At 64.0% G+C, this 24,651-nt stretch overlaps 1 protein-coding gene and 1 long non-coding RNA gene across 2 annotated transcripts in view; one reads left to right on the top strand and one right to left on the bottom strand.

Annotated features, from left to right (window-relative positions):
- Window positions 1–7,523: 7,523 nt before the first annotated feature.
- Window positions 7,524–14,035, bottom strand: LOC125184507 (uncharacterized). The gene is made up of 2 exons (XR_007168628.2): window positions 13,671–14,035; window positions 7,524–11,835 (listed from the first exon to the last, which is right to left on the bottom strand). It is a non-coding gene; the product is annotated as an uncharacterized lncRNA (long non-coding RNA).
- A 4,449-nt stretch (window positions 14,036–18,484) lies between these two features.
- TCF3 (transcription factor 3) overlaps window positions 18,485–24,651 on the top strand; it is an 80,840-nt gene continuing 74,673 nt past the window's right edge. Inside the window, exons 1-2 of the mRNA XM_066984016.1 lie at window positions 18,485–18,749; window positions 21,222–21,323. Coding sequence (XP_066840117.1) covers window positions 21,249–21,323 — 75 coding nt within the window. The 5' untranslated portion in view covers window positions 18,485–18,749; window positions 21,222–21,248. The remainder of the gene's footprint in view (window positions 18,750–21,221; window positions 21,324–24,651) is intronic.

Raw genomic sequence — 24,651 nt, 5'->3', positions numbered from 1 at the left:
TCGCGCTGCACCCGTGCCTCAGTTTCCCCGTGTTTAACCCAGCAAATTGCAGGGCAAGGGTGAGGAATAGGTTAAGGACAGGTTGCTCTGGTTTTCAGCCCCACAGCCAGAGTAAATGTTACTGGGCTGAAATCGAAGCTTTCAGCCTGCAGAAGCCTCCAAGCAGCCGACATCGCGGCTCATGGAGGAGTGAGCTCTGCCTTGCCGTGGCTCCAGCCTTTTCTGGGGGTGACCACAGCTTGGGGGGGCCCTGTGCCCTTCCCCCCCCCCCCCCCAGAGTCCCTTCAGAACCCCCCAGGAAATCGTTGCTGCTGCACAAGCAGCACACCAGCGTGATTAATAAATCCTGCCAGAGGAGCTGCTGCTGCTCTGAGTTCCCCCAGCAAGGAAGGAAATCTTTATTTCTATATATTCTATAAACTAATTTTTGCATCGTTGCAATAAATCCATCTCCCAGCCGTCGGCTGTGATCTGCCTTCATTCCCAATCTCAGGGGAGATTGGGGGGCAGGCTCAGGAGCACCCCCAGACCACCAGTACAGGGACGTGTGGGAGCAGTGTCCCCAGGTTGGAGCCCAAAATGGGAACCTGGGACGACGTTATAGGGACAGGAGCTGATGCTGGCACCCAGCTCCCATCCTGCGTGGTGCCTGGTGCCTCGGGATGGAGCCGGGAGCCCCGAATCCCTGCGGTGACCGGGATGTCACCGCACCGAAGTGACAGAAAGGGCCCAAACCCGCTGCCCCCTGAGCACCTCCGGCACGGGGGGGGGGAGGACCCGAAGGAAGCGGGAAGGCCCCGAAATGGCGCTGGTGGTGCACGGCCCCAGCCTTACCGGTAAATCCTGGAAATGCCCCCGTCTGCGGGCGACCCGGCGGAGGGGGGGGGAGCCTTTTCCCAGCAGACCCCATCTCCGAGATGAGTGTGGTTGTGCGCTGGAGACAACGTGTCTGTGCGCCGCAGGCTCCAGCCCCCGGCCGGAGCAACAGGGAGTGGGGGGGGGGGGTCTGTGGGCAGCGATAGCACGGTCGGGGGGGGGGCTGGTGCCCCCCCTGCTGCCCTGTCCCCAGAGCCACCCCCCATGGCTCTGGGATGTCCCCCTTTGGGGGTCAGTTTGTGGAATTGGGGTGGGCACTCGGGACCCGTCCACGCTGAGCATCTTCTGCGGGGACTTTTGGCTGGGAGCTCGTCCCGCTGCGGGGCTGCGTCTCTGCACCCTGAGCATCGGGGCTTGCACAAGAAGTTGGGTTCCTACCCCATCGGCCTCCCGGACACCTTCTGGGGACGTCCCCGTCTGCCCTAACCGGCTGGGCTGCCCCTGAGGTCCTGCACCCCGGTTTGGGGGAGATTTCAGTGCCCCATCGTCCCACCCCACCCCATCCCATCCTACCCCATTGTATCCCACCCCATCCCACCCCACCCTACCTCACCCCACCCCATCCCCCTGCCCACGATGGGGCTCTGCCACCCAGACCCATCTCAGCACAGCCCGGAGACAGCGGCCGATCGAAGCCCGCCGGGCAGGGCAGGCGGGCGTCCCACCGGGGAGATGAGTCTGCTGGGTCTCAGCCAGCCCAGGAGGGCCCCGAGCCGCGGCTCCGGCGCTCACTGAGCCTCCACCACCGGGCGGCGAGGAAGACGCAGAGCACCGGGGACGGAGGAAGGCTGCTGTCACCTCTCCTCTCCACCCCGAGCCCTCCCCAGGGTGACTTCCCCCATTACTGGGGGGGAGCCCCCCCTGCCCTTTCCCGCAACTAGCGGAGGGTCTCTTGAAACAAAACTCTCCAAGCAGCACTTTTCCCCCCCATTTTCGTCCCTTTTTCTCTCCCTTCCCCGCGCTTTGCCAGCCCTGGCACTCGTTACCGGCGCTGGCAGCTAACGAAGGGCGCTGTGCATAGCAATGAGATTGATTGACCCCGCTGACCCCGGCCAGGGCCAGGGCTCCCTCCAGGGCTCCCAGGTCACCGGCTGCTGACCATCACCGGTTGCCACGGTGACACCAGCGGTCCCCCGGGACGGGGGGGCTCCGGGATGCAGGGGGGGGGCGCCGGGGCAGGTCAGCGTGTCAAGGCTAGTGCATTAGTGGGATGCGAGTGGATTCGGGAGGGCGAGGGTTAAACTCCGGGGGCGGCTGGCACCCCGAGGGGCAGCTCCCGGTCTGGGGGTGCCCCGGGGGTGGCAAAAGTCACCGGGGAGGGGCGGTGGGGGGGAAACTGAGGCACGGGGGGGGTGCAGTGGGGAGGCTGGAGAGCTTGGGGCTGGACGGGAGCAGGAAGGAGGCCAGAGGGGGAGGCCGGGGAAGGGGGGGGGGGGGGAAGGGGTGGAGGTCGGAGTGGGGGGTGCAGGATGGGGGGGTCAGGGTGCGGGATGGAGGATGGAGGGGTGCAGGGTGCGGGTCCCTCCCGGGGACCCCATTCCTGGGCTCCCGCTGCCCTCTAGCGGGCAGCGCTGTCCCCTCCTTGTCCCCTCTCCTCCGGGTCCCGCTGCCACCACCAGCACGGGGGGGTCCCGCTGCCACCACCAGCACGGGGGGGTCCCGCTGCCACCCCCGCCCCGACCCCCGCCTGCCCGCAGCGTCCCCCGGCGGTGACACCGGGGGGGGGGGGGGGGGCACAGCCGGGCTGCGTGGGGCCGGTGGCGGGACACGGGGTGCCGGGGGTCGCGGCCGCAGCCACCCGGGGGGGTCGGCGGGGGGGGGGGGGGGGGGGGAACTAACTAGAGGGGGGGGAGTTGCTGGTGCTGCCCCCCCCCCCCCGTTTTGGGGTTAAACACACCCATCAGGTAGGAGCCCGCGGTGGTCCCAGGCGGGTGCTGAGGGCACCCAGGGGGCCCTGCCCCAGGGGGGGCACCCACGGGGGTCCCCGACCCCCACCCCCCCCCCACCCCGACCCCTCCCCGCACCCAGGGGTCCCGCGGCGCCCCCGGCCCCGCAGCGCCGCCCCCGGCCGCCAGGTGGCGCCCCCGCCCCCCGCCCGGCCGCGCTGACGGCCCCGCCCCCGGCCCCGCCCCCGCCCCAGGCCACGCCCCCGACACAGGCCACGCCCACCGACACAGGCCACGCCCCCGACACAGGCCACGCCCACCGGCACAGGCCCCGCCCCCGGCCCAGGCCACGCCCACCGGCACAGGCCACGCCCCTGTCCCTAAGCCAGCCCCGTCCCCAGCCCCGTCCCCAGCCCGGCCCCTGGTCCCGGTCCCAGCCCCTCCCCTGTCCCTGTCCCCCAGCACAGCCCTGCCCCTGGCCCTGTCCCCAACCCTGTCCCCAACCCTGGTCCTCTCCCGGTCCCCAACCCTTGGCCCTGTCCCCAGCCCCGGTCCTCTCCCTGTCCCTGTCCCCAGCCCTGCCCCTGTCCCTGTCCCCAACACTCTCCCCGTCCCCAACCCTGGTCCTCTCCCTGTCCCCATTCCCAACCCTGTCCCTGTCCCCAGCCCCAGTCCTGTCCCTGTCCCCATCCCTGTCCCCACACTCTCCCTGCACTGCCCACCCCGCAGCACCCCCGGGCTCCACCTTTCTGCCAGCTGGGGACAGGGACCCCGTCCTCCCCGGTCAGGTCCCACCCAACAGAGGGGCAGCTGCCAGGCATTGGGGACAGACACCCGGGGGGTTCCTCCCTGCCCGGCCCCAAAGGCTGCCCTCGCCCGGTGCCAGCGCTCGGCATCCCACGCCGTGGGACATCCCACGCACTGTGACACCCGAGGCTGCGCCCAGCCCTTGGTGGCACCCGGCGGGCTGAGTCACCGTGGGCAGCCGCGGGGTGGTGGCACCTGGGCCAGCCCGTCACTGGGGATGTATCGCTGGGGACATGTCATTGGGGATATATCATCGGGGACGTGTCACTGGGGACATGCCATCAGGCTCTGGGCTGCAGACAGGAAACCCTCGGTTCTGTTTCTGCCACTCCACCACGGGACCAAACTGTCACCGAGCATCCCTCCTCCTGCTGTCCCTTATTTCGGTAGGGTGACACCTCCGTGCCCAACGCTGTCCCTCGGTGCTTGGGGACACCGACGGCAGCGGGAGGAGGGACGCGTGGTGCTGGTGGTTATCGGGGGCAGGCGAGGCCCCCTCCTCCCCCCCAGCCTGTTGCGGTTGGAGCCGCGGAGTGGAAGTAACACGCGGTGACACCGCGACCCAAAAAGCCGCCACCAGAACAATGGCCGGGCACACGGGGACGCGGGCGGCCGCGCTCGCCCCAACGCTCGCCCCGCAGCCGGGGACATCCCCGGGACAGCCAGCGTGGGCACCGTCCCGCGGCGTGGGGCGGCCCGGGCAGCTAACGAGGGCACCGCGCTAATGAGGAAGGCCTTTTCCGACGTTGGCACCGGGACATTTCCGACGGTGGCACCGGGAGCGCGGAGCCACCCGCTGCGCCCCGGGGCTGGGTCACCTGCGGCTGTGACAGGGGAGAGAGCGAGGGATGGAGCGAGAAAATGGCAGGCCAGGCAGCGGCGGAGCGGTGTGGCTTCGCCTTTAAAATAATGCAGCAAAATTAGCAGCTCTGCAGTCATTAATATGCAAAAATGCAAATGAGGAGGTAATTAAGCTGCAGTCCTCCGGAGGATATTTCCATCATAATGAATTCTATTGTCAGGGAAAGAGCAGCCAGGCGGATTTATGTTGCTTACATGAATATAAAATATGAATATCCAAGGGTCGTCCTTGCCGCCTGCTGCAGTCCCCTGCCCCGGACAGAGGAGGGCAGAGGGCCCAACGTCCCCGTCCCTTGTGCCGTCGCGGCTGGCACTGCCCATCGCCAAGCAGGGTGACAGCCTGGGGACGTGGGTACCTGCGGGAGGGGAGGGAGAAACCCGCCTTTCTGTGCTCCCCGTGCCACGCACCCGCTGGCAAACCCCGATGAACCCAGCGCCATCGGTGATGTCCCCACGGTGACACCGAGCCCCCTGCTGGGGCCACCCCAGGTCTCCATCTCCCCAGGGGCTCGAGGCCGAAGCGGGGACAGGGACACCCCGCTGGGGTCGGGCTCCCCGATGGGTGCCCCCATGTGGGGCCGGACCCCCAGCCCGTGGCCACGTCCCCGTGGGGACACGTTGCCTGAGCCCGCCACGATCCACCCTCCCGCTCCTGGCCAAGCTCTACTAAGCAGTACTTTGTCTGTCTGTCTGTCTGTCTGTCCCTTGCCAGGGGTGACCCCAGGGCCAGGAGCACAAGGGGACACTCGGACACCACGGGGAGAAGCCGAGCCCCATGGCTGGGGTCCCCAAACCGCTGGCGGAGCCGACACACGGACACCACCGGGACCAAAAACTGCTCAGCCCCCGTTCACCGGCACCGTCCCGCCGGCGCGTGGGTGCCGCGACCCCCGGCAGCCCCCGCTCCCCCCCCTACCCTACAGCATTGGGGGGGTGGGGGCAGGGGGAACGGGGGCGGCACGCAGCCTTCCCCTTTCATTCATGCGAGCGGCCGCCGTGGAAAACAAACTGAAACCCACCCAAAATGAAATAGTTGGCCGGGTGCCACCCTGCAGCTGCCGTCTCCCGTCTCAGCCTGGCATTTTTCAAATGTCAGCCCAAGCGCGGCGGGGCTGCCGGCAGCCCGGCTCGGGGGGCTGCGGGGGGCTGCGGGGGGCGAGGAGGGGGACGGGGACGGGGATGGTGGGGGGGGGTGGAAGGGGTGCGGAAGAAGGGGGAAGGGACGCCCGCAGCCCCTGCAGCTGTCATTGTCATCGTTGCGGTGGAGGTGGCAGGTTGGGGGAGGCGCGGGGCGCTGGGTAGGGGTTAGCTGGGAGGGAAGCAGCTCCATCTTAGCGCCGCTGTGGTCGAGGCAAGAGAAGATTTTTTTTTTTTTCAAAAAAAGAAAAAAAAAAGAAAAAAAAGCAGGAAAGAAGAAGGGCAAACAGGAGCAGCTGCTCCCCGGAGATGCCGCTCTTTCCTTTTTTCTTGCTCTCTTTCAAAGCCACAGAAGTTCTTGCAGAGCCCCAGCCCCTTCCCACAGCCACCTCCTGCCCCGGGCCACAATCGCGCGGGTGACAAAGGGGCTGGTGGCCAGAGACCAGAGCCACCCAAGGGCTTGGGGACCTGGACCTGAGCTCGTCCCCATCCCGGGACACCCCCTTGGCTCTTCCCAAGGGAAGGGTCCTCCCGGCCCCACGCTGCTGGGGACGGGGAGTGAAGGCAGAGCCGGCAGGGGATGTGGGGCGGGTGGCAGACACAACCCGGCAGCCCCCACCTGCCGCGGTCCCCGGCCCCCCACCGCCGCTCTGAGCCCCCCCGTGCACCTGCAGGGCCGGAAACCTGCACCTCGCCGCGGGAGCCCCATGCTGCGGCGGGGAGGGGGCGCCGGGGGGAGCGCCTCGGCTGTCCCCTTCCTGGGGAGAGGGGCACCCTGGGGTGTGTGCACCCATGGGTGCTTTGGGTGCTTCGCGGGTGTGTGCGCGCACGCAGGTTCTTTGGGTTCTTTGAGGGTACGGGCACCCATGGGTGCTTCGTGGGTGCACACACACGCGGGTGCAGTCCCCATGTGGCACCACCACCGCCGAGCAGTGTCGGTACCATGGGGCTGTGAGCGCTGCCGTACTCAGCTCTCCCCCCCCCCGCTGCCACCACCCTCCCAAGCCCTGTTTGGGCCAGGGGCACCGGCAGGGCTCTGGGGACAGCGGGTGTTTCCTACAGCACCCCCAGCCCCGTGCCCTGCCCCAGCCCCCTGCCAGGGGTGCAGACCCCCAGTGCGCTGAGGGCCCTGGTTCTGGGGGGAGCTCAGGAAGTTGCTCAGCGGATGGATGAGCAAAAGTGTTTGGCGAACAGGCATCAGGTGAGCTCTTGCACGGACCTGGCTGAGGGCAGTCCCAAATTTACGCCCCCCTAAGCACAGACCCCCCTCCCCCCCATGCTGTGGGGGTCACAGAGTCCCCAGCCATTGCCAGAGCGGGGAGAGCTCCCAAACCCATCTCACAGCGGCTGGGGGGGGGGCAGGTTGGGGGGCCACGCGGACCCCAAGGGAAGGGGACACTCTTGTGCCACCGCCCTGTCCCTGTCCCCATGGGGACACGAGAGCCACACAGCCCCTGGCAGGGCTGCGGAAGAGGACGGTTGGGAAGGAGCGCCCGTGTTTACATAGGGTGACTTGCAAATCCCCCCCCCCCCTCCCGGCACCCCCGCCGCCCTCCCCCTCTGCGGCAGCTCCTCTTGAGGTTTGAGGTGACATCCTGCCTGCTGCGCCTCGCTGTCACCCCGGCCCGGGGGCCTCCTGGAGCAGGTAGGGAAACCGCAGAGGCAGCAGCAGCTGGGCTGGGGGTGCGCAGCTCCTTGTCCAGCGCCGAAAATGAGAAGAGACAAGTCCAGCAACGCACCCTACTTGCACGGTTTGGGGGGAGCATATCACGGCAGGGAGCCCGGATTCCCGGCTCCTTTCTTCAGCTCCCCATCCCCATCTCCTTCCCCCATTGCAGGAAAGAAAAAAAAAAAAAAAGTCAATATTCACATTTAAAACCCACCAGGAGAAGGAAAGCAGCGGAAAGAAATCAGGGTGACATCCTCCCCGGTGAGCAGCAGGTTGGAGCAGGTGAATCCTTTAGCATCGGTGCTTTATTTTGGGAGCACACATGCGGAGGCAGGATTAGACACAAGCCCCAGAGCCTGTCCCATCCATGCCAGCCCCGGTTGTGGCACCCGCAGCATGGGCACCGCCAGCAGCTCCAGCACGGGTGGCTTTAGCTTCTCTGCTCGTGAAAATAGAGGCAGGATGATGCCCAGCATCCCCGCCTCCCCTTCCCTGGGGGATGGAGAAGGGGTGTGGGGACAGGAGCCCTCCCCGGCCCCCAGAACTAACCCAAGGAAAGCCGTGCCACCGGCCAGGAGTGCAGTGCCCCAGCAGGCAGGGGCAGGAGAAGCGCTTGGCACTTGTTTGGCTCAGCACAGAGCGCGATGCAGAGATAAGATAAGCTGTCTGACGGCTGCCAAGTTAAACCGAGGTCACTGCAAGCCCCGCGGTGAGCGTGCCCCCGCTGGGCAAGGCTACACGCGCACGTAGAGGCGTATTTTCATTTCAGGCAAATCTGCGTCCTGCAGCTCGGCACTCCCGTAAAACGGCCCCGTGCTCCTCGAGCAGAGCTGTGGCAGGGCTGGGCTCTCCAGACCCCGCGTTGCCTAAAATCCCGCTGTGCTCAGCGCTCTGCAGGAGAGGGGCAGCTCCGGGGCCAGCAGCCCCCTCCTATTGCACGGGCAGAGCACGGGGTCGGTGCTTCCCCTCAGGCTGGCGTGTGTTTGGGTGCCAGGGCACGGTCCTGGTGCTCTGGCATCACTCAGCCCATCCCCGCTGGTGGTGGGGACCCCCCCTGCGCACCACAGGGACCCCAAGAACCATCAGGGCACGGCGAGGGGGCTCTGAGTCACCCCAAGCTTTGAAAGCAGCTTTGAAAGCCGAGCCGTGCGGGGAATAAATGCAGACCCAGGGCCCCATCGCCGCGTTTCAGAGCCTTTGGGACAGCAAGCATCACCTTGCTGCCCGTTCGCTCCATCTCCAAACGCACTTTCCTCCCCCCAAGCTTTGGATTCTGAACAAAACCATTGTGCCCCCCTCCCCAGCTCCCTGACCGGGAGCTTTCCCGAAACCTCAGGAGACATCCCCCGGGTGCCCAAAAACTGGGGCAAGCAAGGAGGAGATCCTGGGACGGGGCTGTCCATGGAACAACGGGCACCGGGGTTTAATAAGGGTAACCCCCCCCCCCCGGCAGCTCCCCCCGCGGCTGCTTTGCAGGGAGCGGGATGGGGAGGGGACGCAGGGGCTGGGGGACGAGGGGGGAGGCACCGCAGCTGGATTCGAGCGGGAGACGCCTGACAGATGGGGCTGCCCTAGATTTCACGACTGGCTGCCGTTAAGCTGGCTTCCTGCGCCCTCCCCCCGGCCCACCCCGCTGCTGCCGAGCGGGGGGGCCCTGTGGGGATACGGGGAGGGGGCCCCAGCGTAACGGGGGTGTCCCCAGCCCACGGAGGGGTTGTGGGAACCCCCAGCCCGGTGCTAGAGCCCCAGCATCCAGCTGTGTCCTAAATGCCCCCAGCACCCCAGCACGACCCGAAATGTCCCCTCTTGTCACCCGCGCTGGCACAGCCCTCTGCCAGGGCGGAGGTGGGTTTGCTGCCACGTCCTTCTGCATGCCCAGGGCTCAGCATCTTCCTCCTCCTCCTCTCCGGCTGGTCTCCCTTAACCCACCCCCATATTTCTTCCCGTCTCCCCTCTGCTCCCCCAGAAAGCCGTGGGGTGGCTTTGGGGTGCAGCCACAGCAGGGACAGGGCTGATCCATGGGGCTCTTGGGGACATCCCCTGGGGACACAGCCGGGGTCACCGCTCCGCGCGCCCCCCTGCTCACCCCCCTGCAATCCGCAGGCTGCCCCCCCGGGACCCCCCCCCCCGCCAGCATCTCAGCCCTCCCATGAGTTTCTGCTTCTCCTTCCTCTCACCCGAAGTGACGTGAGCCCCGGGGTTGCCAGTGCCTAATTTTACCGGTGCGGTTGGGTCCCCCCCGCCCACGCGCGCACCGGCCCCGGGGAAGCGAAAGAGAAGCGGAGCCACGGGCTGGGCCGGGGGGGACGCGGTGCAGATGCAGCTGCAGCCCCGCACGGGCACGGGGCGAGGGTGGGATGGAGCCAGCGGGACCACCGCATCCCTGCACCCCAGCAGAAAGGGGGGATTTGGGGGGCTGCCGTCCACCCCCGGCCCCCAGCATCCCCCGATCCAAGGAGGTTTGGGCTCGTGTTGTGCCGGGAGAGGCACATCCAAAGCTCAGCCCCATCGCTGGGGATTTAATCTGTAAATTTGGGTTGCTCGAGGGCTGTCTCTCCGAGGCACCAGATTTAGTGGCGTTTTTTTTTTCTTATTGTTTTGTTTTGATTTTTTTTCTGTGCCCTGAGTGTTTTGGGTAGAGCTGTCAGCATCTCCTACCCACACAGGGGGTGGGATGAGGATGTGGTGCAGACCCAAGCACTGCACAGGAGGACGGTGACTGCTGCAGGTCCCCGCTCCGCTGGGCAGGAGGCTGGGCCCTGCTCCGGCTGCAGGAGGTTGCCAGGATGCGGCCGCCCCCACTCCGCGGCCGTGCCCAGCGGGGGGACAGAGCCCGCAATTCACTGGGGTGGTTTCTATTACTCCTCAAACGATGCTGAAACTTGACACGCTATCACGAAACCCACTAAGGGAAGAAATCTGGGTGAGGCAGGGAAATCCCCAGGTGGGTCCCAAAGAAGCCACCAGCCTTGTCCTCTCCTTGCCCTGCACCGAAGGCAGAAGGGGCCACCAATGTCCCTGGTGTCCCCATGGGGGACCCTGGCTCTTCCCAGCTCACCCGGAGCAGCTCCACTTTCACGGACATTTGCAAATAAAAACTTACTGAGCCTCACTTCTGTATCATGCAGCCAGCTGCATTTCTTCCAGTCTGGTGTTGTGCTGCCTGCAGGGCCCCCTGGATGGGTGGTGTCCCCCCATGCCTCAGTTTCCCCAGTCCTCAGCATCCCTCCAAGTGCTCCGCAGAGCGGCTGTGGTCTCGGACCCCCACCCCGAGCCAGGAGGAGGAGAGAGCCGGGAGCAGCAAAGGAAGGAGGTTTCCCATCCGTCGATGTCTCCCCAAGCCCCCCACCCAAGCTGATGCTCCAGGGCAGCAGGGACACATGCAGAGCTGGTCCAGCCTTGTCCCAGTGGTCTCATGCTCCCCAGGGACGCACCCAGCTCTAGCTGGCACCCACGGACACAGCTCCTGACCCCGTCCCTTCTGTCCCGTGATGGCTGCACTATGGCCATCCGTCCCTCCATCCCCCTTCCTCGCCCTCCTCCCTGCCCCATCCCCATTCCCCAGGTCCCTCTGACATCCCCAGAGCAGGATCTTGCCAGGAAGAGCTCCCCGTCCCCTTCTCCTACCCCAAAGCGATGCCAGTCGGCTGCACCCTCCACCCAGGCATCGTGGTGGGGGAACCCCCCCCCCCCCCAGCCCTTCCGCACACCCCCGCAGAGCTCCCCGCCCAAGCGGGGGCACCCAGACGGCCCCGGGGCACGGGGGTGCCGTTTCTTTCCATTCAGAGGAGATTCCCCGGGCCCCCACGCAGGCGAAAGTGCAGAGGGTTTCCTGTTCGTAGGCGGCTGCTATCCTGGGCCGCGGGCTGCAGCGTGCGTGGGGGGGCTCCGCCCGGGCTGGGGACGCCGCGTTTCCGTGCCGAGCCGTGCCCAGGGCTCTCTCGCAGCACCCAGTTATTTAGGTTTGTGTTTCAGGGGGGGTATTTGAAGGCAGCTTTTCCATCCCGCCATGCAGGGTTGCACCCCGAGGTGCTGCGCTCTCTGGGTGCCGCATCCCGCTGTTGGGTGGGGGAAGGTCTTGGAGAGCCGTCACCCACCCAGGGCGCACGGGGAGGGTTTCCTTAGCACCGAGTCACCAAAAAGTCACAATCTGGGGACCGCTTTCTGCTGAGCCCCATCAAAGACCACACAGCTGCGATGGGCTGAAAAACATCATTTTGGGCGTAGTTAGGAGGAGAAGTGGCATCTTGGAGGGCAGCAAGGGGGACAGCAAGCGGCAGGAACCTGCTGTCACCACCTCGGTGGCGGGAGGGCTGCAGCGTTTCTCATCGCCGAGCGTTTTGATGAGGCATTTTTGCATTTTTCACGATTTGCACGAGGCGAGGGGGTTCGCGAGCACGTAAATTCCCCTCTGAATTTTCCAGCGAGCCGCCCCAAAGCTCGCGACGCGCGGCTGAGAAGTTTCCATCCCGGTTCTGCCCTGGCTGGGAGGGGGGCACAGGCAGGCGCCGTGTCCGTGCTTGCGTGGGGGGCTGGATCCGTCCAGCCCCACCGAGTCCCAGCTCTCCGGCGGGACCCCCCTCGTCCTCCCGCGTCCCCCTGGAGGGAAGAGAGGAAGATGAGGGTCGTGATGGGAGGAAGGCGATGCTCTCAGCATCGCTTCGGTCCCCCACAGCTGGAAGAAAAGGAGCAAAAGGGGATGGAGAAGGGGACCCGGTGCTGCCCCACTGCTGGCCCCGAGGTCATCCATGGGGCTGGGGCTGGTCCCCACGGGGCACGCGGGTGGCCCTGGCAGGCAGGGATGGGCTCGGGTCTATCGCATGACCCCAGGCTGTCCCCGGGGAGATATTTGCTGTCATAATTCAGTTGATAGACTTCCAATAGTCACGCGCCTCGCGAGGGCTGTCGCTAATAATAAACGACACCCAAAGGATGGCGAGCGAAGCTGACGAGGCTTTCGGAGAGCGCTTGAGCCGGGGGTGAAGCTGGTGCTGCGGGGGCGGCCAGGAAGGAGGGGACACCCCCGGGGACAGCACGGCCACAGGGTCCGTACCTGGGCAGAGGGAGCCCAAAGCTCCAGGGCATTCATGCGGGCTGGGCAGGAGCTGGGGACAAAGCTGGGACGTGAGAGAGGGGTGGGTTTGTGTGCGCTAAAAAAAAAAAAAAAAAAAAAAAAGTGTTTTGAGGCTTTTTTTTTTTTCCCTCTCTGTTGTTGTTGTCCATAAATAATAATTAAACCACCATTTCCAGCCGAGACCACTTGTTTTAAATTTCCTGGCTAAAGTGATGTAACAGCTGTGCGTGATGCAACCCCATGTGGAATGCATCATTCAGGAAACCAAGCACAGAACTGCCTTTCTCTCCAAATACTCAGCATAGCTCCTTCCCTGGCCCCCGCGCCAGGGGCTCCTGGGGTGGGGGTCCCATCCTGCACCCCCCTTGCCAGCTCCCCTTGCTCCCCGTGCTCAGTCTATCGGAAGCTGCTCCTGGTTTCGGTGTGCACCCCCGTTTGCCCCCCGGCGTTGATGAAGCCCCGTGGCTGAACCCCTCCATGGTGGGGTGGGTTTAACCCCCCCAGGTCCTGATCGTGATGGGGAGAATCAAGCCCCGGGTGCCCACGTCCGTCCCCTGCAGCTCCCCGTGCCCCGTGAGCCCTCAAGATGGGGCTGGCCAGAGACAGGGTGAGAAAGGGAAGAAAAAGAGGAGAAAGGGAAAGAGAAGGGGGAAAAAAAGAAAAAAGGTTGCAGTGGGAAATACGGAGTCAGAGCTGAGGTATTTCGGCAGCCGGGGCTGGAATGTCTGACTCACACTGTGACTAAATGCAAATATGAAGCCCAACTCGCTCCTTAAAGTCACCGGGATCCAGCGCGAAGCCCCGGCTGCTCCAAGCCCCCGGCCCCGCACCCCGGGGCTCCCCGGGGCCGTCAGCACCCCTACGAGCACCCCGCGGGGTGGCAGCACCCAGCAATGCGGGCATCGGGGTCTGGAAGGAGCGGGCGGCCTGGGGGCAGGATGGCACCCCAGGAACCACTTGTCCCCTCCGTGCCATCGTCCCCTCCATGCCATCGTCCCCTCCATGCCACCATACCCCCCATGCCACCATCCCCTGCCAGTGGCTTCGCCACCTGCACCACCCGAGCGGCATTTCTCCCATCATCTGCCCGCGGGGATGCGCGAGGCGAAAACGTCCCTTTGCAGAGATGCCCCTCGGTAAAAGCAGCCCGGCACATCTCTCGGTGCTTGCGGCCGCCACACGGCTCCACCGGTCACTCGCGGAGGGGACAGCGGCACGGGGACAGCTGCCAGCCCCCGGCCTCCCTCGGGGACACGGCCCACCCGAGAAACGCAGCCCCGCTTGACGGACATTTCACGGAAACGGGGATTTTTCTGAAGTCGCTGTAATTTTTTTTTTTTTCTAAGCCAGTTCCACTGACCTGAAGGCTCGTTTGTTTCCAGCTTGGTCTGCGGAGGCCGGGAGGCTCCGGAGGAGGAGGGGTGAGGCCGGCATCCCACAGATCCCACCGAGGCCAAGGCCTCCCCCAGGCATTGCTGCAATGCCGGGGCCGGGCCAGCATCGCGGCCAAGGACAGCAGCGAGCCTGCCCGGACCCTCCCACTCACGACACGGGGACGGCCACGGGTGGGGGCTCGGAGGCTGAGCAACCTCCCCGAAAGCCACCCCGGAGCCAGCCTCCATCCCTGCCGTGTGGGGTTCGGCCTCTGCCTCAGTGCCAGCGACGCCTTCCCTGCCGGTAGCGCTGGGTCCTGCACCATTAAGTGACAAATTTCGGTTTTGGACGAATTTTTTTTTTTTTTCCACGGCTGCAGTCTGGGCAGTGAGAGCAGGGCAGGGAGCTTGTCTGGGACAGAGCTCGGAGCTGCGCCGCGGGGCAGGGACTCCTGCAGCCTTGCAGAAAAGCTGGGGCTTCGCAGGCTGGGGAGGGCAGCGCGCAGGGACGCTGATGTGACGTGCACAGAAAAGTGTTCCCTCGGCCGCCAAAACCCAAGGGCTCAGCTCAGATCTGCTGCTCCAGGAGGGGCAAGGAGGCTTTTTCCTTCTCCTCCTTTGTTTTCCAGGAAGACCTAAGCGGGTTAAGGAGAGTGCAAAGCAGCCCCTGCTCGTCCCGCTGGGAATCCTGCCGCTCTTCTCGCGCCGCAGCCGCGGGAGCTGTCAGAGGTTGGCTGTCAGGCAGCGGAGACCCGGGGGGGTATTTTAGCTCGTGGTGGAGTCAGAGGCTGTTGGGCTTTCTGCTGGGCACCTTTGGTTTGGAGTGGATTTTTGCTGTATTGCCTTGACACAATTGCATTCCTCCACCTCCCCCTCTGGCTGCGCCATTGCATGTTGGTATCTCATCGCTTCTGGCTGTGCCGCACACACGGCATCGCCTTCCTTCAGTGGGCGAGGAACCCGTGTCCGGCTCCAGCACGACCTGGGCGATTCCTGCAGAAATCTCACCCGCCCGTGCGACGGCCGAGCTTTGCGGGGCTGCCTTTGGGCACCGCAGCCACGGGTGCTGGGGACGGGAGGGTGCTGGTGCTGGGGCAGCAGGACAGAGCTGGGGGATGTGGGCTGCACACCATGGAGCGACCAAGGGACACAGCCGGGGCTTTGTCTCCATCAGTTGCACACCCGGCGTGGGCAGGAACCTTGCTATGGGTCCGTGCTGCTCCCATGCTGATGCCTCCAGACTGGCTGGGGTGCTCTGGACCCACAGGAGGCCGGCAGGAGGCCTCCGACACCGCTGCTGCCAGCTGCCAGGGCAGGAAAACCCTTCTCTAAGGTGGCAAATGCTTTTGCAACAGCCTTGGTTCCTCCCCAGAGAGTGGTGCATGGATGGGCTCACCCTGTTCCAGCAAGGCTTGGCCAAGGGCATGTCCCCAGCGTCCTCAAAGCTTTGTGAGGAGTCCCGTGGAACGACCCGCCCACGGGGGAACACCTGCACGCCCTCCTGCAGGTCAGGTTGTGCTCTGGGGTCCCCCTTGTGCAGCGATTTTTTTCCCCTGCCATCGCTCGCTCTGAGCATTGGAGTCATCGTGAAACTGCTTTACTGGAGCTCCTGGCGCTGCAGGAGACGATCTCAGCTCTGCTCACTTGTTTGTAGCCCTAACAGTTGCGGGGATGAGAAGTGCTATCCCCAGCCCAAAGGTCTGGGCTGTGAAAATAAGGAGAACCTGAGGTGCCGCCCGGGCCGTGTCACAGCGCCGTGCAGCTCTGCGTGGGGTCTGCCTGCGGCGCACAGCGCGGGGCGCTTGGGGAGGCCGAGGTTGCTCCCGAGCCTGCAGGCTCCTCACGTCTCCGCACGGGGAATTGCACGCGAGCCCCTCCGGGGTCATGGGTGGAGAAAGTGGAGGTGGAGAGGATGGAGGCGGAGGAGGTGTCTGCCCCGCACCCGTCTGTTCAGCGGGCGACCCGTCTCCCTATCGCATCCCTTTCCGTATTGCCCCCATCCCTGCTGCTTCTGCCCTGAAATAGCCCCCAAGTGGGAAACTGCAGGGCCGTGCCACGAGCTGGAAGGGCGAATCATAGAATGATCGAATATCTGAGTCGGACGGGACCCACGAGGATCATCAAGTCCAGCTCCTGGGTCCCCAGAGGACCACCCAAAATCAGACCGTGTGTCTGAGAGCGGTGTCCAAATGCTTCTTGAACTCCGGGAGGCCCGGGGCTGTGACCGCCGCCCTGGGGAGCCTGTCCCCCTGCCCGAGAAACTTTGGGAACTTTGCTTAGAGCGAAATGTGGTGCTCGAGGAGCCCTGAGCCTCGTGGGCAGCCCTGGGCACACGCTTCTTGCCATGCCCCTGCCACCAGGAGCCCGGTGCCGCGCTCGCACCCACCTAAGCTCCCGCTGCTGTTACCAGCCCACCCCCAAATCCACACAGGGTTTTTTTCTTTCCCACCTCCAAAGCCAAACTATTTTCAACCTGTGCAAAGACACACGGCAGTGAGCAGGGCTCGGAGCAGGGAAATCTTCAAAGCTGATCGCGGTGTGGGGCGTCCCGGAGAAGGGAAATCCCGCGGGATGCCTGTCGCTGCCCGCCGCATCGCGCTGCCGTGGGGCTTTGCGCAGCAATCGGTGGCAGGGCACCCAGGCTCTGAGCTTTACTTGCGATTGTTGACAGGGAAATTATGGCCACACACGCAAAATTAGAATATAATTGCATTAGGGAAATGTTTAATCTCCTCCTTGTCATCCCGAAGAGCGGAAGGCGGAGGGGGAGCGGGCGAGGGGCGACGCTTCACAGCAAGGGGAGAGCGGCCGTGCTGGGGGGGACAAGGGGGTGACAGCACCCTGGGGGGCCACCAGGCAGGGACAAAACACAGAAGGAAAGGCGAGTGGTACCGCACGAGGCTGCTCCGCTGTTCCTTTAGCACAGGGAGCATGAAGCATGGGCCAGGGGGTGACATCTCTGCACCCCAGTCCCCCAGGGCTCACCCCGCTCCCAGCAGCGGTTTTACACCGCCACCAGCCCCTCGGTGCCCTGCATCCCACCCGGCTTTGCCCCCGGGAAGGCTCCTGGCCAGGGCACAGCAGTGGCGAGGCTGCAGGGAGCCTGAGCCAGCCATAGCAGGGTGATTGGGGCTCAATGAAACGGGAAGGGACGGGGCTGAAGGCAGAGGGGTGAGGATGCTTCCAGTATTGTGCTTGGTCTCCAGGCACGGGAGGCATTCAGGATGTCACAGGTGCTACGTAGAGGGGATGTTTCTGCTGCCACGTGCACCCTGGGAGGGTGACATCCCCCATGGGGACGCTGTGTCTTGGGTCCTGAGTCCTCCCTCCCCATCCCTCGCTCTCTTCGCCCCCAGATGGGCACCGCTCTGCTGCTCAGCACCTGAGCAACCAGCGGAGGGCATCCGGGGGGGGGGGGAGAACCCCAAATCCTTTGCGGAATTGGGGCATCTCCCCCCCCAGCCCCGCTCAGCGTCCGCTCCCGGGAGCGCAGCGATCCAGCTCCACCTCTTCCCCTCCGTCGGACGGCAGCATAAACTTTATTAGATTAGATAACCCCCTGCCCACACCCACAACAGCCACACGCAAATTCCTGCTCCCGCACCTGCCCCTGGAAATCCAGCGCAGGGCACGGGGCAGGGGCTGCGTGGGCGAGACCCGGTGCGGGGGAGACGACGTCTGGGCCCCGAGAGCCGGGAGCCAGCGGCCCCAGCACGGCTCTCCCGGGAGCTTTGGGAAAGCAACGTGAGAAACGATCGCCCCTCGCTGCAGCAGGCGGCGGCCGCCCCGCGCTGCCGACGGAAGCCGGCCGAAGGCTGGCAAAAGGCACGCGGAGGCGCCTGCCCGGAGCCCCGGCTGCAGGTGAGCGGCGCTGGCGCAGAGCCCGAGCCGCTGCCCCCCGGGGGGACGGGGCTGCAGCACCCAGGGGTGTCGGGGGCTTTGCAGCACCCCCGCCTGTCGCCCCCCCGCTGCCGTGGCGGGCCCCGCACCCCGCACGTGTCGTGCACCGCCCGGGGCAGCTTCGTGCCCGGGTTTCCTCGCCGGGGCTGCCCGTGGGGGCCCCCCCCGGGGCCTGGGGGAGCGCAGCCCCCTCGGGGCCGTCGAGGCGAGGCTTTGGCACGGAGCTGCTGCCGGGCGGCTGCCCGGAGGCCTGGCCCCGCTCCCCTCCAGGCGTCCCCCAGGGCCCGGGCCAGGCCGCGGCCCCCCTCGGCCCCCCCCCGTGCCCGCGGCCCGCCCCCGCCCCCGGCCGGGCTCTTTTCTGCCCGCCCGCCCCGTCGGGGGCCCCGCGGCCGCCGGGGGAGCTGCGGGCGGCGACGCGAACCAACGCCCGCCCCCTGCCCGCGCAGCGCCCCGCCTCCCCGCTTGGTGGGCGGGCCCCGCGGCAGCGCGCGTTCCGATTGGCCACGCCTCCCGCCACTCGAGCTGCGCGCCCTTTCCATTGGACGGCGCCGCGCGGCCTTATCAGTCCATCTCCCGGCGGCGCGCGGCGTCACTCAACACACATCCATATCCCTCCGCCACAAAACATAGTCCACCCCCTCCTCACGGCGGCCCTCCCCCACCCCGCCCCGCTCCTCCCTTCCCCCCCCTTCCCCCCCCCTTTCCCCCCACCGTGCCTTCAGCTCGGCGCTCGCCGCGCTGCGGCGGCAGCCGGCTCCTCCCCGCCGAGACGCGGCGGAGGGATACAGCGAGGGGAGGCGCCTGACCGCGAGGGGGCGTGGCCTAACGGAGGCGAGGGGGAGGGGGAGGGGGAGGGGGGGAGGCGGCGGCGCTGGGGCCCGGCCAAACCCCGGGGGCGGGGGCGCGGGGCGCACGCGCCGCCCGGGCCGGAGCCAGGCGCTGCCGCTTCGCTGCGCCGTGCCCGCCGGCGGCGCCAGAACAATAGGGGCCGGGGCCGCCCGCCGGCACAGGGCGCCGCGGCCGCTTCCAGGCCGGGCCGGGGCCGGGGCCGCCGCCGCCTCCGCGCCCGCGGGAGCTTCATGCGCTTCCCTTCTTCCCCCCCACCCCCCTCCCCGCCCGCCGCCCCTCCGCGCACGCACCGGGGGCGCGGTTGTGCCCCGGAACAGGTAAAAAAAAAAAAAAAAATAATAATAATAATAATAATAACGGGGGGGGGCGGGGGTTGATAAGGGGGGGTCCCGCCCGTCCCCCCCGCGGGAGGTCGCGGGGCAGCCCCCGAGCAGCCGGGGGCGGGGCGGGACCCCCGGGGGGGCCGGGAACGGCGGGGGGGGGGGGGCGCTCGGGGGGGTCCGTGCCCGGCTCCCCCCGGCCCGGCTCTTTTGTCCCCGGCGCTCCGCGAACTTTGCCGGGGGTGTGGGGGGGGGGGAGCGGGGGGGCTGCAATCACCGGGACCCCCCCCCCCCTTCCCGCGGCCCTTCCCCGCTGTGGGGGGGGGGTCCCGGCTTTCTGTGGGGGGGGGGGGGCGGCCCCGTTCCCTTGCCCCGCTCCCGGCCGCGGCGGCTGCGAAGTTGAGGCCGGGCCCCCCCGGGGGTTGGGGGGGTCGCTGTTCCCCCCCCCTCGTTGTGAAAGTTTCGGGGGGGGGGGGGGCACGCGGAGGGGGCGGCCCGCATTGAGTCCCCCCGTTAGCGGGAGGCCGGGGGGGGGGGTGTTAAAATGGGGGGGGGCACCTCGGCCTCCACCCCCCCCCCGGGGGGGCTGCACGGTTTGGGGGGGGGGAAGGGGCACGAAGGGGCCGGGCAGCCCCCCCGGGTGGCGTTGGGGCCGTCCCGGGGCGATGCGAGGGGGTTGGGGGGGGGGGGGGGGGCAGAGGCTGCTTCACCCCCCCGCCCCCCCCCCCCCCCCCCCCCCGGCCTCCCTCCGGGGCCCGGCCTCGCCGAGCGGCGGCCGCGGGGGCCCGGCCCGGCCGGGAGGGGGGCACGGAGCCGGGCCGGGCCTTGGCAGCCTTTGTCCCGGCCGGGGGGGGCCCGGGGGGAGCGGGGAAGCGACCTCGGGGCCCCCCCGGGACCCCCCCCCCCCCGGGCCCCCCGTCCCGCGGGGTCAGCCTGTCCCCGGCCTTTGTGCCGCCGCCGGGCGGATGGAGCCCGGGGGAGGGCAGGGCCCGGCGGCCCTTTCAACTTTTAAGTTAAAAACAGAGCTCCTTTTTTAAAAAAAAGAGGCGAAAAGAATATTAATTTATTTAAAAAAAAAAAAAAAAAGGCCCTGGCTGAACCCTGCGAGTTGTTAAAGTTGTCCCGGAGCGGAACGAGGGGCGCGGGTTGCCTCGGGGGGGCTTCGTGTGGTGGAAATGGGGGGGTCCCGAGGTGCTGCCCCCCCCCCAGCACCCAAGGGACCCCCAGAAGGGGGCTCCCTGCCCGCACCCCCCCGGTCACAGCCGGGAGCGGGGCTGTGGGTGGGTGAAGGCGCTTTAAAAATAATGTCCAGATGCACTGGTGACACTTAAACTCTTTTCTTTTTTTTTTTTTAAACAAAAAATAAAAATCCCCGGGCTGTTTTTTTTATTTTTTTTTATAGCGGTGGAAGGTTTTCACATGCTGGGCGGATTTCGGTATATTTTGTATTTTTAAACTTTATTGAAATGTGGTGGCTGAGCCGGCGCAGCTTACAAACAGTTTGGATCGCATGCAGTTTTCTTTTTTTTTTTTTAACCTTATGATTAATGAGTTAAATTTATTGGCCAGCTGCCCTTTATAACCATGAATGAGTTCCTAAAAAAAAAAAAAAGAGGGGAAAAAAAAAAGGAATCTTTTATCTCCTCCCAGGCCTCTCTTCCTCCCTCCCAAAGAAATGTTTTTCTATCATAGTGAGTTGGCCAAAAAGATCAATCTCCCTTTAAAAAAAAAAAAATCCGTAAAATTAGGAAGGATAATATTTACCTATCTTGCCAGGTTGCCTGAAGAGCTTTATTTTTGCAGTACCCTCCAAAAATAAGGCTTTTTTTTTTTTAATTATTATTATTTTGTTCAGGCCCTTTTGGGAGAGGAGGGGGGCGGTTCTCACCGCTCCTCTTGCTGGGCATCCCCACGCTCAGCCCCGAGAAAGCAGCTGCAGGTGCTCAGCAACCTCAAGGAAAGAGGCATAAGATCAGACTCTTTTTTTTTTCTTTTTTTTTCTTGTCTCGTTTTTTAAACAAAACGAGGCAAGGACAAGAGCGAGCCTCCTGCGGGGAGCGAGCGTGGGGGAAGGCGAGGGGGCGAGCCGAGCCAGACAAGCGCCCGAGTGATAACTTGCCTGAACCCTTTGATAAATGAGTTGACTTTTTTTTTTTTTTCCCCTTCATTCGCCGCACGCCAGGAACAGAATTGGCCCGAACTAGTGGAATTGGCAGCAAAAAACCAACATCCAAGTGTGTCTGGTCAATAGCCCGCTTGTTCCTGCCCCTGGGTGCGATGTGAGGGCTCTGCCTGTGCTCCCAGCCCGGGCGGGCAGAGCGCTCGCCTGCGTTTTTCTTTTTCTCCTTTCTCTCTCCTCTCGCTGTGTCTTTTTTTTTTTAAATATTCATCAGTGGGGTGGGTGGTTTGCTCTAGTCATTAAAATATCTCCTTCCCCTCCCCCCCCCCCCCCCCCCTTGCTTTCTCTAGGACTGCCACTGTTGAGGCTGTGGGAGTATGAATCAGCAGCAGCAGAGAATGGCTGCAGTTGGGACAGACAAAGAGCTCAGTGACCTGCTGGACTTCAGTATGGTGAGCGAGCGGCCGGGGGGCGGCGGAGGGCCCCGGGGCTTCGGAGCTGCACGGGGGGGGGGGGGGGAGGAAATGGGAGCCTGGAAATTGGCCGTGATGGGTTTCAGATGTGCCGTGTTTGTGTGCATGCACATGTGCTGCAACTTGTTTATTTTCAAGTTAAAGCGAAGCTGCTGCCCCTCCTCCCCCCCCCCCCCTTCCCCTCGATGTATATTGTTTCCTCGCAGGGAGTACAGAGGGGTGGGGGGGTTGGTGGGTTTTGCTGGTTTTTTTTTGTTTTTTTTTTTTTTCTGGATGGGAAATTCTGGGGAAACATAACATACTTGTGTGTAGCCTGTTTAAGTGCTGGTGGTGAAAGAGCCAGGTAACTGTTTTTGAAGCCATGGATACAAAGCTAACGCAAAGATGTAACTTCAGTAGCTGATTAATCAGGCTTTTTTCCTCTCCCCAGATCCAGACTATTAAACTTTTGCTCCCACAGGTTATTCTATCTCGGTTTGAAATTTGTCCAAGCTCTCCAGCACATTATTTTTGCAGGAGTTAGGCACTCGCGCTCCCCACGCTCTGCTCTACTGGAAACCTTTTAGCTGCCTTTAGGGGCTGTTCGTGTTCAAAGAAACAGAACCTGAGAGTTCCCCCCGAAGGATGTGCGCAGCTCAGAGGGAAGAGAAGTCCCTGGTAGCCGCAGCAGAGCGCGGGTTAGTCCCCAGCACAGCCGCCTGTGCTGCCGTCTGCAGTCAGCGATGTGCCACACCGAGCGCGTCGAGCCTCTGCCACGCCGGGGCTGGCAAGCGACTTGCGGAGGGGAGAGCTCGTGTTCAAAAGAAAATAACTTTGTTTGGTTCCTCTGCCGTGTGCTGCACCCTCACGGGGCTTGGAGCGTGCGTCTTGCTTTTAAGATAAGCAAGCATACTGCGAAGATAGAGAAAACAGCTCCTCGAGGAGGAATAACCATGGGCGCCGCGGCTGTGGGGTGGCCCCCGAGTTGATTTTCTTGCCCCTTAGGGAGGAGGGGAGAAGAGTAAAAGGGGGAAAAAGGTGGCAAAACCGGGGGCGCCTGCTGTCCTTGTAGCTGTTACACCCGTGGAAAGTGCTGAAGCCTGGCAGCTTTTCTGCAGCCAAGCACTGAGGTTTAGCAGTGGGAAATAAACCTTTTTGTACAGCTGGGGTTTTACTGGTCCCTGCTGGGCTCCGTGCTGGGGAGCTTTGGTGGTGGTGCCTCTGCCCCATGTAAGATCAAGTCTGCAGGATGAGTCCAGTTCTCCTCGTTCTGGGCTTCTGTCGGGAGGCTGGCTCTGTTAAATTAACAGCAGGATGTTTTACCGTTGCTCGTGGGACTGGCTTAAAGCATACCTTTAAAAATAGGACGACATCCAGGTTCGCTGGGGAGCGGCGTGCGGTTATTCTGCTCTCGTCCTCGGGGTCCTGCTGTTCAGCAGGCGTCCCGGGGCTCGCCGGCCCGTACACCAGGCAGTGCCAGGTTTTGGGCTGAGCCTCGGTCAGCAGTCCATAGCCTGCTCCCAGGTCGGGGCTGCGCCAGCTCCTGCTTTACTTGGTCTCTGAGGAAAAAAAATCAAATCCCACTCACATTCAGAGCTTTAAAAAACCCAAGCCCTTATTTTCAAAATTGACAACCCATCCGCACTCAACTGCATGCTGAGAGCTGTATTCCCTGGAGGGGTCCTGACCTGTTCCCTCTGTATATGAATATTTCTGTCCTTGGAGATTAATCTGCAGCCAAGGGTTGGATTTGGGTTCAATTCCAGCTCTCCTACGCTGATGTAAACCTGGGGAATGACCAGAATTTGTTCTGCGCTCGTCTGAGGCTTATGCATTCAGCAGCGGCACCGGGGGCGGCTGCTTGCAGGATCAGGGCCTGCAAATGTCATTTGCCAGCAAGTGATTCGAAAACATTCCCTCCGGGATAAGTTGGCCGATGGGCTCCGATGCAGGCTGGATTTGAGCCAGATCCGTTTCACAAGCCCTCGTCTCTCCGCACATGCACACCCTTCTCCTGAGTTTGCATAAAGGGATGTTAGCATCCATCCTGGAGGATGGGAAGTGGAAATGGGAAAGCTTCCTCGCTGGGAGCTGGGCACCCTGGCGTCGCAGGCTTGTGCAAAACGTGGGGGTGTCAGGGAGACTGCGCTGTTCGTTTCTGTATTTGTGTCGTTGGGATGCAGGATTTTTGGCCACAAAGCTCACTCTCAAGTGTATTTATATTTTTTTTTTTTTTGGAATAAGCAGGAGTGGAGCCCAATAATCCTCTCTAGAGTGGAAGGAGGGAAGGCTGGAGAGATTCAGAGAGGCTGGAGGCGTTTGCTTCAGATCAGCATTTCGGTTCCGTTTTCCTAGGGAATGTTCAGCCCCTGTAGCCCGTGGTCCAGCTTTGTGCTGTGTTTTGGGCGGATTTTAATATCTGGCCCTGGTGAGTTTGCATGGCCAGGCGAGGGTTTGCGGAGTCAGTAAAAGGGTTGTGCGAGAGGCTGTAAATGGGTCTTAAGAGTCCTGAAAAGAAAGACTTGTGCCTTCTTTAATAAACAGATACGTCGGGTAGCTGCTGAGCTGCGAAGCGCTCACCCGAAGCTTTCTGCCAGTGTAATTTGACAATGAGGGCGAAAACCAAAGCAGCGTGCTTCTGAGCGAGCTGGAGCCAAACGCGCAGCTCTGTATTCGGATTGCTGCTCTGGGGTGTGCGCGGCAGAGCGCTTACCTCTACCTCGGAACAAATTGCCTTTTATAATTGCCCCAAAGTGCAGGTAATTTGTAAGCTTTCTTTCACCACCGCTCCCTGGCAATAGTCCAGAACAGGCTTGCAAATCTGGAGGAGAGCTTTCGAGAAAGCACCCTGCCTATTGCTTCGCGTTGCCGGCTTCCACCTTTTTTAGCAGCCCTTCGTTTTGGTGCGTGACTTTGTGCCAGGCTGGGCTTTGCGGGCACGTGCGGTGTGAGCTGCGCCTGGGCGTTGCCCACACGTGCATCGCGAGATGCTCGGTGCAGCCACCCCGGACCACATCTGTGCCCTGCTGCTGGTGTTTGCGTGTCCTGGGGAGGCACGGGCATGTCCCGGGTCCCCGGCCGGGCTGTGGGGGTGGGTGCCCAGGCACGGGGCTCTGCCTTGCCCACGGACGGGGCTGGGGGCTCATCCGTGCCGCGGTGCGCGCCTGCCAAGCCGGAGAGAGGCAGGCGGCTGCGTGCCAGCCTGGGTCTCTGGCAGAAGTGAAATACTGTTAACAGCCATGATTATTAGCAGAGTATTAACCATATGCTGCGGGGATGCCGGTTGTCAGGGCGGGTTTCTAACTCGGTGAGAAGTTGCAGGGTGGGC

This window comes from Anser cygnoides, chromosome 27, assembly GCF_040182565.1.
Source record: "Anser cygnoides isolate HZ-2024a breed goose chromosome 27, Taihu_goose_T2T_genome, whole genome shotgun sequence".
Classification (NCBI taxonomy): Eukaryota; Metazoa; Chordata; class Aves; order Anseriformes; family Anatidae; genus Anser; species Anser cygnoides.
The sequence above is the reverse complement of the archived record's forward strand: the minus strand, read 5'-3'. Positions and strand labels throughout refer to the sequence as shown.